This window comes from Wyeomyia smithii, chromosome 2 (assembly GCF_029784165.1).
Source record: "Wyeomyia smithii strain HCP4-BCI-WySm-NY-G18 chromosome 2, ASM2978416v1, whole genome shotgun sequence".
Taxonomy (NCBI): domain Eukaryota; kingdom Metazoa; phylum Arthropoda; class Insecta; order Diptera; family Culicidae; genus Wyeomyia; species Wyeomyia smithii.
The window spans coordinates 168,170,058-168,190,849 of record NC_073695.1 but is presented as its reverse complement, the minus strand read 5'-3'; the positions used below and the strand labels follow the sequence as shown (position 1 = coordinate 168,190,849).

The 20,792-nt window shown below is 38.3% G+C and overlaps 1 protein-coding gene across 3 annotated transcripts in view; it reads right to left on the bottom strand.

The window, feature by feature from the left end:
• LOC129724437 (protein strawberry notch) overlaps positions 1–19,707 on the bottom strand; it is a 58,218-nt gene extending 38,511 nt beyond the window's left edge. For 2 of the 3 annotated variants that reach the window (XM_055679350.1, XM_055679352.1), the window contains exons 1-2: positions 19,457–19,707; positions 18,534–18,639 (exon numbers count right to left, since the gene is read on the bottom strand). In XM_055679350.1, coding sequence (XP_055535325.1) covers positions 18,534–18,639; positions 19,457–19,468 — 118 coding nt within the window. In that variant the 5' untranslated portion in view covers positions 19,469–19,707. Of the gene's footprint in view, positions 1–9,426; positions 9,522–18,533; positions 18,640–19,456 lie in introns of those variants that run through there. The other variant, XM_055679351.1, reaches the window with a different exon arrangement.
• Positions 19,708–20,792: the final 1,085 nt, after the last annotated feature.

Sequence of the window (20,792 nt, the reverse complement as noted above, 5' to 3'; positions counted from 1 at the left end):
GTCATAATAGACCGTAAAATTTCTTTGCCATATAGATAAATGTAGAAAGATAAAAGTTTTCGAAACTGTTATCACGATACTGTTGTTTCAGTGTTGCAAATGTTGATTGAACAGGTAGCCCACTTGGTCACGCGTCGCCTCTGTTTGATCATACATTCATTTTAAAAATACATCACTTGAATTGCAACTATGCACTTTCATGAAAATGCAAAAAAAACTGCAATATAAATGTGCATGTTGTGATTAGAATCAAATCTAAAATGGAGATTTTTTTTCTGCCTAAATTTTTTGGAAGCATTACCTGCTCCGGATAGATCCGTTCCGTGGAACAAATGAAATTGAAGACATGCAATAGGATAATTTTCTTTCTTTTTCCCGGTCATTTGAAATCCGCGTCTTTTTCCCTTTTTCCCCGGTAGAGTGGCCACCCTGGGACTGGACATAACATTGCTGGTCTAAAAATTTACTTGAAATTGACAGTTTATTCTGGAGACAAAGTTTAGAATTCCTGTTAATAAAAGGATATAGACATTTTATATATTCATTACACTTTGATTGGATAGTCTCAATGTGCTCCTTCCAAAGCATTGGTGCACCATGCCGATTCGGAACTTAAATTCCTTGTTATTATACATAGACTTCACAGACAGCTGTTTAGTGTACATGACAGTTGCGTTGAAATAGCGTCGTACCTCGAGACCAACTGGAAGGTTGACAGTAAAAAAGTAAGATGGTGGATCAGAAGTATAAATATTTTATTGCATCAGATTGGGCCCAAGATACTTCCCTAGGTTACACTAGAGCAAAATCATTTCAAATCGCCTGGAAATACGCGAAAATTTAATCGACCATTTTTGATTTGAATGAAACTTTGCACACGTATTTGGCTTAGCAAACTGAGCATTTTTCACAGGTGGAGAGATTTTTTACACCCATGAGTTACATTCTAAAAGGGCGTATGCCTTTTGGCATAGGTTTTATTCGAAGCATTGTAGCCTAGAAACCGTTGGTTGTATAGGAAAACTGTCTGAGAATGAGTTGTAGGGAATTAAAAATGCACCACAAAAAAAATATACACTGTACAAGAAAAATTTTTTTTGACCAAAAAAAATTAAAAATAAACATTCAATTTCAATTTTAAAAAAAAGTTTAATTTTTTTTTTAGAAACTTGACGTTAATACGCAACTTTAAAAAAAAAGTCCAGGATGGCGAAATGAAAAATAATTTAATGGTAATTTTTATAATTTTTATGGTAGAATATTTTTTTATGAAAATTCTAATTCAAATACTTTTCAAAATATTTGTATTCTGATGATTTTAAAAGATGCAGAGAGTCATTTTGAATCAAAAGGCTCTTGGTAGTAAACATTCTAAAGGCAACGGTTTTCGAGTTATTTCTAATTTAAGAAAAAAAAATTATAATTATTTATAAAAATACCCGTTTTTCTTAATTTGTCCATGATTCTCCAGCGAAAACCATACGTTCATTGGAATGCTTGATCAAAAATATACAATTCATTCTTTGTCAACAAAACGATTGGGCGAACGGTTCTCAAGAAAAGAGTTAAATGTTCTCAGTGATATAAATATATATATATATATATATATATATATATATATATATATATATATATATATATATATATATATATATATATATATATATATATATATATATATATATATATATATATATATATATATATATTATATATATATATATATATATATATATATATATATATATATATATATATATATATATATATATATATATATATATATATATATATATATATATATATATATATATATATATATATATATATATATATATATATATATATATATATATATATATATATATATATATATATATATATATATATATATAGAATCAAATATTTATAATTAATATATATATTTCGAATATTTATTTTCGAGTTTTATTATCTTAGGAACATATTTTTTTATGACATAGATACTTTACAGAACTAGTTTCACCTTATATTTTATATACATCATAAGCAAATGGTTGGTTAATGACTGGACCAAAGGCGCATAACAGTTCCCACTAGTGAACCTCAGCCTTCCAGCTACCGTACCCCTACCTTCTCGTGGTACCAACTGATGTGCGAGTAACCAGTGGAAAGATCGGGTAACCAACCCTGGTGGGACTGCTGGTCGCATGCTGACAGGGGGCGGGGCTTCCTTCCTCGGACGGGAGCGCGACGTTAAACAATAAGCAGGAGAGACCATCACCTTGTCGGAGCCCCCTGTGAGACTCGAATGGGTCCGACGTTCCACCCGAAATTCTCACACAACACTTCACATCCTCCATCGTAGCCTTAATCAGTCTTGTCAGCTTCCCCGGGAAGCTGTTTTCGTCTAGAATTTTCCATAGCTCTTGTCGGGAAAACACTTTGTAGGCGGCATTCAGGGCTGTGATCGCTCGATAGTTCTCGCAGTCTAGTTTGTCGCCCTTTTTGTATATGGGGCAGATAACCCCTTCTTTCCACTCCTCCGGTAGCTGTTCTGTTTCCCATATCTCGACGATCAGCCGATGCAGTGAGCTAGCCAGTTTGTCGGGGCCCATCTTAATAAGCTCAGCTCCGATGCCGTCTTTTCCGGCCGCTTTGTTGGTCTTGAGCTGCCGGATCGCATCCTTAACTTCGCTTATTGTTGGGGGTGGCACATCTTCGTCGTTCGTTGCACCGACCACGTCTTCTCCGCTCCTGTTGTGGTCTCCTGCTTGCACGCCATTCAGGTGTTCATCGTAGTGCTGCTTCCACCTTTCGATCACCTCACGATCATCCGTCGAAATGCCTCCATTCTTATCCCTCCACATTTCGGCTCGTGGGACAAAGCCTCTGCGGGATCTGTTGAGTTTTTGGTAGAACTTTCGTGTTTCGTGTGTGCGGTGCAGCTGCTCGAGTTCTTCGCATTCCTCCTCTTCCTGGCGACGCTTTTTTTCCTTGAAGAGTTGGACTTGCTGCCTCCGTTTCAGTCTATATCGCTCCACATTCTGACGGGTGGCTCTACGCAGCATTGTTGCCCGCGCTGCGTTCTTCTCGTCCAAAATCTGCCGACATTCTTCGTCAAACCACTCGTTACGTCGATTCGGTTGCACGTGTCCCAGGACTTCCTCCGCAGCACTGCTGATAGCTGTTTTCACAGCATTCCAGCGATCCCCTAGAGGGCAGTGCAGCTTCGAGCGATGACGCGTACTGTGTTGCGATGTCGTGTTGCTTCAGTCGCACGAGATTATACCGTGGCGGGCGACGGTACCGTATGTTATTCACAACGGATAGCTTTCGGCGTATTTTAACCATCACTAGGTAGTGATCCGAATCGATGTTAGCGCCTCGATGTGATCTGACATCGAGAATGTCCGAGAAGTGCCGACCATCTATCAAAACGTGGTCGATTTGTGTTTCTGTTCCATTTGGTGATCTCCAGGTGAGTCTATGGTGGAGGCTATGCTGGAAGAAGGTGCTACGTATGGCCATGTTCTTGGAGGTGGCAAAGTCGATTAGTCTGAGGCCATTTTCATTCGTCAGCTGGTGTGCACTGAATCGTCCAATCACCGGTCTGTACTCCTCCTCCTGGCCAACCTGAGCGTTGTAATCCCCGATGATGATCTTGACATCATGTTTTGGGCAGCGGTCATATTCACTCTCCAACTGCGCGTAGAATTCGTCCTTGTCGTCATCGGTACTTCCGAGGTGTGGGCTATGCACGTTGATAATACTAATGTTGAAGAAACGGCCTTTGATCCTCAACCTGCACATTCTAGGGCTGATTGGCCACCACCCGATCACCCGCTTCTGCATCTCTCCCATCACTAAAGCTGTTCCCAGCTCATGTGTGCTTCCACAACTCTGGTAGATGGTGTGACCATCCCTGTACGTACGCACCATCGTCCCCTTCCAGCATACCTCCTGCAGCGCTACGATGCTGAAATTGCGGTTCTTCAATTCCTCGGAAAGCACGCGGGTACTTCCTAGGAAGCTGAGAGATCGGCAGTTCCATGTTCCGAGAATCCAATCATTAGTCCGTTTTCGTTGCCTAGGTCCTAGCCGATTGTTCCGGTCCGTACTTAACGTTATTGCGTTCGTTGCTGTTGTTTTTTAATGGTGCGGGCTTGCAAGGCCAGCGACCAACCCCACTATGTCGCAGGAGGGCCATCGTAGTGCCATTGTTTAGAGTCCCGGGCACTACCAGGACTTGGGAGGGACACTGCGTTACTTGGAACACTTCTGTTGGTGTCGATCCCAGGAAACTCCCGTCCGAGGAAGGAAGCCCCGCCCCCTGTCAGCATGCGACCAGCAGTCCCACCAGGGTTGGTTACCCGATCTTTCCACTGGTTACTCGCACATCAGTTGGTACCACGAGAAGGTAGGGGTACGGTAGCTGGAAGGCTGAGGTTCACTAGTGGGAACTGTTATGCGCCTTTGGTCCAGTCATTAACCAACCATTTGCTTATGATGTATATAAAATATAAGGTGAAACTAGTTCTGTAAAGTATCTATGTCATAAAAAAATATGTTCCTAAGATAATAAAACTCGAAAATAAATATTCGAAATATATATATTAATTATAAATATTTGATTCTATATATATATATATATATATATATATATATATATATATATATATATATATATATATATATATATATATATATATATATATATATATATATATATATATATATATATATATATATATATATATATATATATATATATATAGGGGCGGGGCTATATAGGGGGCGGGGCTTCCTTCCTCGGACGGGAGTTTCCTGGGATCGACACCAACAGAAGTGTTCCAAGTAACGCAGTGTCCCTCCCAAGTCCTGGTAGTGCCCGGGACTCTAAACAATGGCACTACGATGGCCCTCCTGCGACATAGTGGGGTTGGTCGCTGGCCTTGCAAGCCCGCACCATTAAAAAACAACAGCAACGAACGCAATAACGTTAAGTACGGACCGGAACAATCGGCTAGGACCTAGGCAACGAAAACGGACTAATGATTGGATTCTCGGAACATGGAACTGCCGATCTCTCAGCTTCCTAGGAAGTACCCGCGTGCTTTCCGAGGAATTGAAGACCCGCAATTTCAGCATCGTAGCGCTGCAGGAGGTATGCTGGAAGGGACGATGGTGCGTACGTACAGGGATGGTCACACCATCTACCAGAGTTGTGGAAGCACACATGAGCTGGGAACAGCTTTTATAGTGATGGGAGAGATGCAGAAGCGGGTGATCGGGTGGTGGCCAATCAGCCCTAGAATGTGCAGGTTGAGGATCAAAGGCCGTTTCTTCAACATTAGTATTATCAACGTGCATAGCCCACACCTCGGAAGTACCGATGACGACAAGGACGAATTCTACGCGCAGTTGGAGAGTGAATATGACCGCTGCCCAAAACATGATGTCAAGATCATCATCGGGGATTACAACGCTCAGGTTGGCCAGGAGGAGGAGTACAGACCGGTGATTGGACGATTCAGTGCACACCAGCTGACGAATGAAAATGGCCTCAGACTAATCGACTTTGCCACCTCCAAGAACATGGCCATACGTAGCACCTTCTTCCAGCATAGCCTCCACCATAGACTCACCTGGAGATCACCAAATGGAACAGAAACACAAATCGACCACGTTTTGATAGATGGTCGGCACTTCTCGGACATTCTCGATGTCAGATCACATCGAGGCGCTAACATCGATTCGGATCACTACCTAGTGATGGTTAAAATACGCCGAAAGCTATCCGTTGTGAATAACATACGGTACCGTCGCCCGCCACGGTATAATCTCGTGCGACTGAAGCAACACGACATCGCAACACAGTACGCGTCATCGCTCGAAGCTGCACTGCCCTCTAGGGGATCGCTGGAATGCTGTGAAAACAGCTATCAGCAGTGCTGCGGAGGAAGTCCTGGGACACGTGCAACCGAATCGACGTAACGAGTGGTTTGACGAAGAATGTCGGCAGATTTTGGACGAGAAGAACGCAGCGCGGGCAACAATGCTGCGTAGAGCCACCCGTCAGAATGTGGAGCGATATAGACTGAAACGGAGGCAGCAAGTCCAACTCTTCAAGGAAAAAAAGCGTCGCCAGGAAGAGGAGGAATGCGAAGAACTCGAGCAGCTGCACCGCACACACGAAACACGAAAGTTCTACCAAAAACTCAACAGATCCCGCAGAGGCTTTGTCCCACGAGCCGAAATGTGTAGGGATAAGAATGGAGGCATTTCGACGGATGATCGTGAGGTGATCGAAAGGTGGAAGCAGCACTACGATGAACACCTGAATGGCGTGCAAGCAGGAGACCACAACAGGAGCGGAGAAGACGTGGTCGGTGCAACGAACGACGAAGATGTGCCACCCCCAACAATAAGCGAAGTTCAGGATGCGATCCGGCAGCTCAAGACCAACAAATTATTAAGATGGGCCCCGACAAACTGGCTAGCTCACTGCATCGGCTGATCGTCGAGATATGGGAAACAGAACAGCTACCGGAGGAGTGGAAAGAAGGGGTTATCTGCCCCATATACAAAAAGGGCGACAAACTAGACTGCGAGAACTATCGAGCGATCACAGCCCTGAATGCCGCCTACAAAGTGTTTTCCCGACAAGAGCTATGGAAAATTCTAGACGAAAACAGCTTCCCGGGGAAGCTGACAAGACTGATTAAGGCTACGATGGAGGATGTGAAGTGTTGTGTGAGAATTTCGGGTGGAACGTCGGACCCATTCGAGTCTCACAGGGGGCTCCGACAAGGTGATGGTCTCTCCTGCTTATTGTTTAACGTCGCGCTAGAGGGTGTTATAACACGAGCGGGGTTTGACATGCGGGGCACGATTTTCAACAGATCAGGTCAATTTATTTGCTTTGCGGATGACGTGGATATTGTCGGCAGAAAATTTGAGACGGTGGCAGACCAGTATACCCGACTGAAACGTGAAGCAGATAGGATCGGACTGAAGATTAATACGTCAAAAACTAAGTATATGCTTGCAGGTGGGTCCGAGCACGACAGGGCACGCCTAGGCAATACGGTAACAATCGACGGGGATGAGTTCGAGGTGGTCGACGAGATTGTGTACCTCGGCTCTCTGGTAACTGAGAATAACGATACCAGCCGGGAGATAAGGAGACTTATTATCAGTGGAAGTCGTGCCTACTATGGGCTCCATAAAAAACTACGGTCGCATATTCTGAGTCTTCGCACCAAGTGTATCCTGTACAAAACGCTAATAAGACCGGTCGTTCTCTACGAGCATGAGACGTGAACAATGCTCGAGGAGGACTTGCGAGCACTCGGAGTTTTTGAACGTCGGGTGCTAAGAACCATCTTTGGCGGTGTGCAGGAGAACGGAGTGTGGAGGCGTAGGGTGAATCACGAGCTTGCGCGCCTCTACGGTGAACCCAGTATTCAGAAAGTGGCTAAAGCTGGAAGGATACGCTGGGCAGGGCATGTAGCTAGAATGCCGGATAGCTACCCTGCAAAATTGGTGTTCGCTTCACATCCGGCGGGAACGAGAAGGCGAGGGGCGCAACGAGCGAGATGGGTGGACCAGATGGAGCACGATCTGCAAAGTACCGGGTGCCCGCGGAACTGGAGGCAGGCAGCCATGGACCGAGTGAATTGGCGGAACCACGTTATGCAGGCCATGTCTTAGGACGTACGGCCATCTGAGTAAGTAAGTAAGTAAGTAAGGACTGCTAGAAGTGTATAATATTGATTTGAAGATCAATTTTTTCATAAAAGAACCGCGATTCCACTCTTTTTTCACTAGAAACCATCTATTAAGGACCTACTGCGTTACGATATGCAGTTTTTTCGTTAAAATATATGGTGTATTGAACAAAAAACTCAAATTTAGTCCTAAATTTTTTTAAGGTTATCACTTGTATAAAATCTCCCAAATGGTCTTGAGGTAAGATGCTGGCCTAACAAGCCAGTCGTCGTAGATTCGAGTCTCAGCTCGGAAGAGACTGTTAGTGTCAGTAGGATCGTAGCGCCAGCCCCGCAATTGTCCTGTACACGAAACAGTTGGCGGCGAAGGGTCAAGAACATCAATTTTCGCATGTTCATTTATGTCCTTGCAAAAATAGTGATATGAAGCAATGAAAAATATTTCTCCTTTTTCGCTTCTAGCTGTTTGCGACTTTAGCGAGTACCTTCGTCGAGACCCCTTGCACAGTTTTCGCCCTTATCTCCAAGCCGTTGACAATCTTCGCCTACTCAAGCTTTCTTGATTCCTTCCGCTTTTACTCTCCGTCATCCTGCCATTGAGCTTGCAATGCTTCTGTATTAGAGTTTCAATAAATCTAACCAGCGAACTTCGCTTTGCGTTAGGGCTTAGAAGTTTTGTCTTCTCGAAAAAAGTCCTCATGCAAAATTTGATCTCAGACTTCGGTAAGAAGAGCCTTAGAATGATCTATAAAAATATGCACATGCAATTGTCACAATTAAATTTTTTGATGACAAATATCTTAGAAATGCACGAAACGTCGAGGTCTGATATTTTTTCGAGAAACTTCGATCCTGGGACTTACACAATTTTTCGAACTGGGCCCTATGGCATCGGCATGTATAAAAGATTTGCTCGAACCCTTAAAGTAAAATCCAACCGACACTCTGAATAAACAATTTGAAACAAAGGAAAATTATTCAAAACAATCAGAGTAAAACGCGATTTTTCCTGGAAATCCGTATGATAGAGTGTAAAAAGGAAATTAGTATGTATTTCTGAACAAAATTAGACAGTTTTTCAGGAATCCGATAAATACGAGCTTCTTTTTTAAAACAGTGTACAACACATCCTAACAAAATCGTCTTGACAATTCTGAAATATGTGTCCGTGTTTGTTCTGCCGGAATCACTGAAAAACAATTTTTGCTCGATCATACAAGCTTTTAAATGTTTATTATTCGCCTGATCAAGCTTCATTTTATTCAACGCAGATCTTGCTATGAAGCGCCTGCCGACTTTGGCTGAATCCAACAGCCAGCTTTTCCATAACTCAAACTGGCAAAATCATGCCAATTAGGTCATTATGCAAAACAATACAGATTTTCACGTTGACATTTCCTCTGAAATTGTTGGACAAATGAAACGGCAGACATGCAGGATATTGATTTTCCCGGTGTGAAGCATGATTTTGAAATTCCCGGCTTTCCCGCTTTCCCCGGTAGAGCGGCCACCCTACTTGTATTTAAATTAATTTAATCTAATTTATTAAAATTCATCTGACAGAGTGTGTGTCTTAATGAAAAACTTAATACTAGAACAATGTCAATAAATACGCTAATGCAACTTATTTTTACAACACTAAAAATAATCACAACAGACTAGATTTGCACAGTAAACTGCACTGACTTCAAATAACCGGCACTCGGATACTTACCTTAAGCACGAAATAGGCCGAAAAATAACAACCGATGCAATGATTTATCAATCAAGTCTACGGAGCTGAATCACGGCGATGTAAACTAACTGTAACTACACGGAGAAAAAATGACTCCTTAATTCGATCTATTCCATTGCATTCATCCAATGAATGAACTCTGACTATTATTTTTCAATTGCTATGATGTTCCTTAATTTTATAATTAAAATAAAACAAACTTACAATGCATCCATCGTTTTTGGGATTAACGGGCAGTGGCCGCAATCGTTTTTGGGGTTAACGGGCAGTGGCAACTATACACTGGGGTCTTTTTTTACGCGGTTGGTTGTACCGCGTTGAAAAAATCCGCGTATAAAAAAACCGCGTTATTTTAGAAAATCGCGTAAAAAAACTCCATTTAATAACAAGATCCGATTAAAAATAATGGCACGTAAGCAAATATAAATTTGAAAAATAATATAAAAATGGTAACGAAACACACAAAATGAGTTTATAGTGCTTCTAAAATGAAAATTCATTGAAGAACGTGACAACAACTTTTTCATATTAATTTTGCCACATGTTTAGGCTTTCGTTCCTTTATCGGAAGCTAATCGCAACGACCCTGACTCGTATCCATATACAATTATTCATGTAGTTTTGTTCCTTCTTCCCGAATCAACGTAAATTGCCTATTTTTGATAATAACAGCAAATATATTGTAAATATGCATTATTTAGATTAATAAAACAAAATATCTTATTGTCATGTACCATACGATTGATTTTTACTTTATTGGATTTACTTGTACTAAATATATTTGATACCGCGTAAAAATGATCTTCCAAATCGCGTAAAAATAATCCGCGTTATTTCAAAAAACCGCGTAAAAATAATCCGCGTTATTGTAAAAAATCGCGTATAAAAAAAACCGTATAAAAATAACCCGCGTAAAAAAAGACCCCAGTGTATTTTTTTCAATAGATTCAATAGATATTTATTTCATTCTACAGAATTTCGTCCAATTTCTTTAATCAAATTTCAAAATTTTTCAAACCCCAAATTTTTATATCCTAAAATCTTAAGATCCTAAATTTCCTTACCCTTAAGGTTCTTGAATCCTGTAAATCTAAAATAAGATCCAAAACCCTACATTGCAAAATTCATAAACTTCCAAACATTTGATTTATTAGATTCTTAAATCGTCAAAGCCATGAGCTCATGAGTTTTCTAATTATCAAGCTGAATTCATTTTGATTCAGTAAGTAATCTCCGGGATCACGCCTTCCATCGCATGAGGAAGTAAAGCCGTCGGCGCCGGTCCGTTAATAAACGGGTCGTGAGTTAGGGACCTGGGTGTGGAGTCGCCTCCCTGGGCGTCGGTAATTGGCCACAACAGCGGCAGAAATAGACCGACGGAAAATAAGCGAGAATAAAAAAAAAGTAAGTAATAAAACTATAAATCTCTATTTTCATGAATCAATGTATTCGTGAATTTTTCTGAATAAGAAGAAATATTTTTAACGAGGTTACAAATCAACAGCAAAAAAAAACATTTTAACAGTTGAGTTAACAGCATCGAAGTGGAATTGATGTGAAGAAATGATCACGATGGCTCCTAATAAATGCGAATTGGTACTACGCTCATATTAAGAAAAAAATTTCGACAAAGTCACAGGAGGAAAAATGGACATTGATCCAAACTCAGAAGCTTCCTCGTAAACATAACGTTAAAGAGACGAATCCGGCAAGCAATTTCTATACCACACTTTCACGTAAGTTGACGCGTTTTATTAATGGCCAGGGGCACCAAAATTCATAGGAATGGTTGAAAAGCTATAATCTTTCTTTTTTTACCTGTTTGAGATTTTGGAATGCAATTTTACATTTTGTAGACCAGTATTATTAATCCCATACTACAATGAAAGGTGTAACTATCGTTGATATGATTTATGAAAATTTTCAAAAGAGAAATAACTAAATATCGTGCGGCTTCCTAATCTCGTGTGGCCGTTATCCCGCGCACTTCGTATCTACATAATATTTTTCAAAAAGTGTCCCTACTATCAATAACTTTAAACAAAACCAACGTTATTCGGTTTACACGCTCAAAAAAAGTAAATAACTAAACAAATAGATAGGGGGAAGATAGAAACTATCAATTTTTCCAATCACCTCTGCACTAGGTGTCGTTACTTGGCTATGAGTATTCTCTCACCCTCATTTTGAGCTGTTTTCAAAATCAACACCAGGGGCTCATGTAAGTAGGTACTAGAAAGTTGAAATGAGATGTACAGAAGGCAACTGATAGCTGTTTCCCTGGTCAATGAGCAAAATACTCAGAGAAATTTCGGTTTTACTACCGTTCGCACCGCACCATCTAGCACCAGTAGATGCTATGCTAAGCCTACTTCTACCGTATTTATTTGTACAATTCGAAGCTGAGAACCATGATGTATAAAGACATGGTGTAACGATATGTCAGAAGCAGAATCGGCCATATTGAAAAAAATTGCCAGCGAGTAGGTTTGTTTATAAACAACTAGGGCATAAACATTATCGCATCTCCTAATACAGCGGTTCTCAACCTGGAGTACGCGTACCCCTGGGGGTACTCGAAAGCCTTCAGGGGGTACGCGAAAGAAAAAATCAGTAATGGCGGACAAAGCAATTTTTCTCTATAATACTTCATTTGTTGGTCAATCTAGACCCTAAAACATGACTGTAGCAATCAAACAAGCTACAGTTTAATTTGGAACCTTAACTAGACTACCACAACATGATCTACCATCACTCTCTCCTACTCTGCCAAAACATTCCAAGCCAGGAGGTACAATCGATATGAAAAATATCGACAAGGGGTACGCGGACAAAAAAAAGGTTGAGAACCGCTGTCCTAATATATCATTTGGATGCATTTAAATTATGAATATGGCATTGCTACATACCTTGCTACCAATATTCATTAATTTAAGAAACAATTTTCAACTTAAAACACCTGAATTCGCGGTATTCAATTGCCTAGCTAGGGAGGATATATCAACAAACACGAAAAAGTTATTCGCTGTTGCATAGTGATGTTCGTCTCCAACCCTCCAAAGTGAAAAAACGCTTCCTCACCCCGCGCCTACTTTTTGGTTAAACCGTTACACCATGTTCTACTCATCATGCTGAGAACTACGCGCTCATGCCATAAAAACAAAAACGTTTTTTAAAGAAGACCTAACTACCGCTCTTCGCATAACAGTCCTATGTAAAATTTGGAAGTTTCCTTGTTTTTTTGCGAGAAGGGGTTAATTTTGGCATGCTCTTCAAGAATAGCCAGTAAACAAGTAAGCTTTGATTCCCACAACCTCGATTTTTCATTCCCGCAAAAAAAAAGTTGATGGAAAAGAAACCAATTGTAAAAGTGACCAATTGTTAGATAAGTGAACAGTCCAACACTTAACTTCAAAATTGCATTCTTCTTCATATTCTAGTACAGGGCTAGTGGCAAACTTGGAGTAAAATAATAGTGACTTTTGTGACTTTTTTCATTGAAATAGTAACCAAATAGAGACTAAATAGTGACCAAAAAACAATAGAGTTTTAAAATTTATTGTTCAACCATAAATGGATTAAGGTTCATTTGAAATCTGTGTTTATAACATAGAATGTGCAATGATTTGTTATCGCAGAAAAAAGTCGTACTACAATCTGTATCATTTTTTCACATTGAAATGGTTGTAATAACTATTCGATTACAAGTTTTCGAGTTATAAAAGTGTCAGTGAAAGTACGTAAAAGTATGTATGCACTTTCGAATACGCATGGTGCTGGTGGTCTGTCAGTTGCATTTAGTTCTTGATTCGCGATGTAACAATTCCGGAAAGTCGTAGTAAAACGGTTTTCGGTCAATGACTGCCCTTGCACGAGATTTCGTTCATAAAACCATCGAAAGATACAAGGAGACATTCTCTTTAGGAGATCGTTGAATCTCCTGTCGACCACGATCTACAAGGATGCCGCAAGTTATGACTGTTATGAGGGAGTGTGTCCGGCGAAATGATAACGTTCAGATAGTAATACCCACCGATCTGACTATATCTATTGACTCGGTCCTCAATATTTTGGCATCTAACGGTCCGATTTTTTCAGAAAAAAGGTTCGATAGTGAAATGATATTTTCATAGCTCGCTGTTTACGAAACAATGCTACACAAAACAATCGATTATGGGCAGCAGCAAGAGACAATATTTCAGAGTTCTACAGGAGTGTTCCTCGATTCCAGAGTACAGCTTTAGTGATGGTCTCGGGAGCAACTTGCAAGCGGAGTAAGATTTCATTGGTAGGAATGTGCAATCTCCAAAAAAACCTTTTTTAATGGTAGGTATCTAATGCTTACTCAATCAACTGAACTTTCATCTTGACTATCTCCAATCGTGGTTCCTAGAAAATTGAACAACCTATTTTCTTCAGTACGAATTTTATATTGGGAAACGTCGAATTTACATGGTGGGAATGATATGCGTAGAAATAACCTGCTGGATAGCAATTTTCTCGTATTGTCCTAGTGCAGCGGTTCTCAACCTTTTTTTGTCCGCGTACCCCTTGTCGATATTTTTCATATCGATTGTACCTCCTGGCTTGGAATGTTCTTGGAGAGTAGGAGAGAGTGATGGTAGATCATGTTGTGGTAGTCTAGTTAAGGTTCCAAATTAAACTGTAGCTTGTTTGATTGCTACAGTCATGTTTTAGGGGCTAGATTGACCAACAAATGAAGTATTATAGAGAAAAATTGCTTTGTCCGCCATTACTGATTTTTCTTTCGCGTACCCCCTGAAGGCTTTCGAGTACTCCCAGGGGTATGCGTACCCCAGGTTGAGAACCGCTGTCTTAGTGGGTATTCTAATGACAAAAAAAAAGTAAAATCGAAAAATATTCAACTAGATTTATTGAAAACAGTATATTGCAAGGTAAAACTGGTTAAAAACCAATAATTGCAGTTGTCACGTTGATGCAATGCAATGCTCGTTTGCTTGACCTGGAGCATGGGACAAATATGCTCAGAACGGGATATCATTATGGAATTTCGAAATGGTATCCGGTAAACACGGTGTAGGTACGAATAATTGAAAGCAAAACCCTACGAATTGAGGCCTTAACACGACTATGCATTATATGAGCTGTTGCGGGACAGAGTGGGCTATGTGCCATCGAGCAAATTTTCCAGGAGAAGCAATTTTCGACAAATCTCTGAATGAATGTATGAAAATGTACTAATATAAAGTTTTTTTTTAAAAGAGGGGATGTTTTGTGATGAATTAATTATTTACAAATATTTATTTAGAATTTTTATTGTGTGCTCTGCAACAAACGGTGACATATCAACACTATTACATATATTTTAAGCTTTATTTCATTAAAAGATTCTAATTTAAAGGTTATGAAGTGGTTTAACATGGGAATGCATTAAATTAAGTTTCTTTGCGAAATAAGTGATTATATATATATATATATATATATATATATATATATATATATATATATATATATATATATATATATATATATATATATATATATATATATATATATATATATATATATATATATATATATATATATATATATATATATATATATATATATATATATATATATATATATATATATATATATATATATATATATATATATATATATATATATATATATATATATATATATATATATATATATATATTCACTGGAATCCTCGAATCGTTTCGGAACAGAGTGGTCTATGTACACAAACCTGGGAAATGACAAAGAAAATGACGGTAACTCGTATAAAATGGCTAGTGTCACATGTTATATGATACATATAGCATGTCACATGTAGGATGTCACGTGTAACATTACATGTAACACAACATGTTACATAATATTCTACATGGTACATTTTTCGTGTTACATTACGTGTAACATGTTACATATTACGTGTGACATGTACAGAACTAGTGACATGTTACTCATCACATGTGATATGCTACATTTAACGTATTACATGATAGTATTACACCGATTTATGTACATAGACCACTCTGTTCCGAACAGGCTTTGTTTTGCTCATCTTCATCTTAAAGAGAAAGAGTTTTGTTCCTTCTTAACAACTGCGAGCTTACATTCAATGTGCATCACACCATCTGCTGTAGAGAGAGCGCAGAGAAATAGTTTCTCTAACGAAAAAACGCTCCTAATTTGACAGAGCAAAAATCCAGTGAAACTCTTGTAAATTGCTCATTCGCGCACGCAAGAAAAATGAAATAAATTGCTCGGCGACCAACTAAGCATTGCGTTGCCGTTCTCATCGCTCTGGGGTGCGGCAAAACCAGTATAAAATCGAACTTTCTGCAGAATATGCACCCATGGTGAGTTGTGAATCTTCCTATAATATTAAATTCGAAAACGGTTACGATGTGGCTTCAATGTGAACCTAAATGTTTTGATATTTGGCCAACTTCTCTTCTAGTGAAGGAGAAGCTAACGAAAACTACTCCCTCTTAAACTAAGATAGCAAATAAATGGTTATCCCTAACACGTGATGATAAAGAGTGAAAAGGAACTCTGCGACTGAAATACTCTACGCCTAAATGTGGATAATTACTCACTCTGTGTGAGAGAAAGTCTAGTTCTCCAAGGGGTTTGGCAGGTAGAAAAGGAAATTTGAGCAAAAATCAAGAGAACGGAAGAAGCCTGGTTCCGAAACAGAATGGCCATTTTGTTTCGGACGAAATTTCAACACCATATAAATCAGCTTTAAAGTTCGATTTTTCGAAATTTTCTTAATCTCCCAACTTCAGCTTCTTGAGTAGATGCGGTTAATGCAAAAAACTCATTTTCGAAAAAAATGGTATTTAGACCACTCTGTTCCGCAAAGGGTCATATAAGCACGAAATTTTTCAATCATCTTCAACCATGAGGAACAGTTGATATAAGACAAGCAAATCGAACTACAAACGTAGTTTCACGCATAACACTGATTAGAGACGCGAGCAGCTTTTAGAATAAACCTTTACCTTCCTTTGCAGCTCTTAAACAATTCGTTCGTAACTATTCTGCACTGTCCACTTCAATGAGAAATTTGAAAACATTGAGTGGCATGAAACTTTTATGATGGAAAAGTTAACAAAAAGGCCTTACGAACCGAACTGTCCAAATATTCTGTAAATGAGAAGCAAGCTTTCTAATGTATGTTGCAATACAACAATAGTTTATTTACTCATTTGAAGCTAAAAAAGTGGCTTAAGTGACCATTTTGTAGTAAAATAGCGACTTTACTGACTATTTAGCGTGAATAGTGACTTTTTAGTGACTAGGTTCAAAATAGTGACAAAGTCACTAAAAAGTATGACAAAATTACTAGAATGAAAATTTTAAGTTATTTTTTTTGGATAAAACATACAAACTAATGAATTCCATCTTATCTTAATAGTTAATGCGTATAGGACTGGCATGTTTCAAAACAGAAGTAAATAAATGTAATTTTTCAGGATTATATCAGTTTTAATGATTCCTTGTTCGCCCGTTTGACAGTCGACTAATCCAAAGATGGAGCACAGCGCAGACTGTTTCTAAAAAGTGAACATCACTGAGCTGGCATATTAGGTGTTCGACATCAAAACGAAAAATTGGGTCCAAGTTCCGGTCCTATCGGAAATCGGAAAGAGCACGTTCCGGTGCGCTTTGAGTCCGGTCCGTGTTCTGAAAACGAAAGTTACCATTTTTTTCGAAAACGGTATTTTAGTGAAACAATCAATAATAATGTTTTATTTTTGATGTAAAATGGCAGTAGGATCGTAGCGCACTTTTGTACACTAAACAATCGGCAGCAAAGTCTGTGTATAATGAACAGAACTTGCCCAGTTCCGAATCGGAAAGTTGTACCAAGGATTTACTTTTTTATTCACTGCTAGAAAAATTCCCTAATACATCAGTATAAAATTGGAAAATGTTTAACATTTTAGATTTTTATAAAATCTAGTCCAAATGGTGAATAAAGAAAATAACTACCGTAAACTGAGTTGAATTTGATGACTTTTTTGAATATTTGAAGATTACACCGAATAAATAAAATTGATATTTTTAAAAATAAGTACAGTAAAGTTTTTTTTCACACGGTTTTTAGGCCGATTTACAAATAACGCGGTTTTTTCACGTATTTTTTTTTAAATAACGCGTTTTTAACACGGTTTTTTAACGATGCATAGAATCGTGTAAAAAATACTTTACTGGACTGGGAAGTATTGAGCAAGATCTATTCAGTAACTCAAAAGTTAATAAAAACTCCATCAATTCACGATTTGATTTCATGCTCAAAATAGTTTAAAATAGTGACCAAATGAAAGAAAAAGTAATTTAGTTGAATTGCCTCGAAAATAGAGACTTTTTAGTGACCAGTCTCAAAAAAGTGACCATGCCAATAAATAGTGACTTGCTCCTAGCCCTGCAGTGACTGAGTCAAGTCGCACTGAATGAGAATCAGGCGGGCCTAGTATTTAACCAGGTTTAATGATTTTCTACACGGATAGCTCCAGGCTAAACAATAGATGTGAGGCTGGTGTTGCAGTGCCCGGATACAACCTATCAATACCGATGGGAAAATAACCAACAAATTTAAGCAGAAATACAAGCAATTATTGAATGCGCCATTAAAAATCATCGTAAAGCACTAAAGAAATTGAAATGCTACTTAATTTCATAGAACAATAAAGCTAGGCTAAATCATGGTGGACTAATTTAATTTTTCATCGTTGCAATTTATATGTTTAACATATGAGTGATTATCGCTAAGATTCATCTACCTACGATAAATCTGTGGAATGATTTCATTCGTAGTTTTGGTAACTATTAGATTACCGACATAGGACTGTTATGCGAAAAGTGAACGTAGTCATTATGCTTGGTGAAAAATGATTTATACATTTATCAAACTTCGGTGCGCAATATAACCATGTGTTGATTGGAACGTAAACCAACTCCGCACAAGGATAATTTTTTTTTTATTTGAGCCGTAAGTGCTGTATTAGCCACATTTGGTGCACTAATGTTCATTCTACCAGATCTATTAAACTTAATATTTACTTTTGTTTTTAAAATCTCACCTGGTACTTCTATCTCATCTGGGTCTTCGTCCTCATCAAAATCAGAACCGGAAGAATCTTCGTTTTCTTCCTCACCATCGACCTCATACGAAAACTGTTTTGAAGCCTGTAAATATAACATAAATGGAAATTTGAAATTAGCCTACTTAAGTTATAATTTCAATTACAGTTGTTTCGCACAAGATTGGAGTTTTATTTTCCTCCCAACCAGAGGCCAATTTAAGAAAATATCATACTCAATCGAAAACAGTGATCCTGAACGGACGATCAAAAGCGAATAGTAAGTAGCTACTAAATTGGCACGCATGAATTGAAAAGTAAAAGCTTTATTATTTTTTTTAACTTGTGCGAAAAACACACTATGAATTTTATAACAAATTACTAGTTATAGTTTTGTTCTAAATAATTTTAATATATTAAACATTTTTACAAAATATAACAATTTCTATGATACATTTATTTGTACCTCCTGCTGTTGCGCGAAATTATTATATACAAACAACGTGTATGAGAGTGATAATGTGGAAGCTCCCGTCATTAGCTACATATTCACAATCACATGAGGATTGGCAGGCTAGTGCTGAGACATTTTCCTCTAAAACGAGCCTTGCAACCAATTAGCCCAAAGATCAATACATAAGTAAAACCACGCCCAAGAAATTAGACGGTTTATTAAATTTTGATCAAGAAACCATTAGTATTTGGACAGGATATTCTTTTACCGGCTGGTCAAATAAATCTGGCGGTTGACGTTTCTGTATGATTGCATGTTTATGTATAATCTTTATGGGTTATGACTTTTTTTTGGCTGCATTTAATAAAAATATCTGCTTTTTAAATAAAAAAAAAACATTTGAAAGAAATAAAGCCATGCATGCCTGAAATTGCAAAATAGGGGATCAAAACAAACAAAAAAAACTTACCATTTTGCTCATTTTTTAAACCACAATTTGCAATGCACTTTTTTTTCAACTTTTTCGCCAATATTTAAAAAAACACACAGTATTAGAGAAATTTTTTAGAGGAAACTCTCCGAAAATCACAAATTCAGAAGCTTCTATTTGCAAAACTTTTTGCACAAAAAGTAGTCACTTAAAAATCGTATGACTTCTTTTCACTACCAGCGTTATACGGCTATCACAAACTGTCTCTCAAATGAAACTGCACTACACGCGAAATGTGATGAGTTTTGAGCAAGGAACTTCCTACCTGTCAGCAGCGTTGCCAGGTCGATTTCATCGATATCTGAAATTGAAATTAAGCAGGAAATATCTGACAGTCATTTCATGGGACACATGGTATATATTCGAATAAATAAAATTTTTGAGTTCCCAATATTTGAAGTGACAAAATTACAAAATTTGAAGTGATGCCTTTTTTGCGAGACAGAGAAAATCTCAGTGCAAATCTATCCGAGAATAAGGAAACAACATTGCGCTTTACTATACAAGTAAGAGAAAGAGATGCCAGATAGTTGTTTACGAACTAAGCGGATGCGGTGACATATTGGAAGACATGTTTAAGAATTGAGGCAATTTGCCCTGCGGTGGAGACATTCTTGTTTGTGAAGACAATAAATCTATAAGATTCCATACGACACCCAAGCAACCAGAAGTCGAATTTCACTTAACAAACGAACTTAGAAGTTCACATAAGGTTCGGATTTGGTTCCGCGGAACTTTCTTGCTGAACAACAAGACTCATTACTCACAAACCGAACTTCATCCTAAATAAAGTACCGTTTACACCTGAAGCAACTTGCAAGTTCATGAGAAGCTGCTTGTTCCCCTTTATTGGAACCTTAAAGTTCACATAAAGTTCACACGTGAACTTCAAAACCCTTAGAGTTCAAGTTCGGTTAGCATTTCATCCGTACTTCTAATCAGCACGATGGTTCAGGAAAAGCTGCTTGCTCCTCTTCATTGGAACCTTGAAGTTCACACAAAGTTCACACGTGAACCTTAAAGCCGCCGGAAATTAAAGTTCGGTTAGCATTTTATCCGTACCTTTAATCAGCACGAAAGTTCAGGATAAGTCTATGTCTTACTTCATTTCCACTTCCAAGTTCATGTTAAGTTCTGACTCGTGCTTTACTCTACTTTGGCGAAAGTGAAGTTTGCTTCAGGATTAGTGATAAAAAATGAGTTTTTCAAAAACAATAAAAAAGGTGGTCTATTTTATTATCATCGGAATTTTATTATCTAAATTAATGGCAAAAAGACAACTAATCTATGATTCCAATAGGTAATATTAGGATGC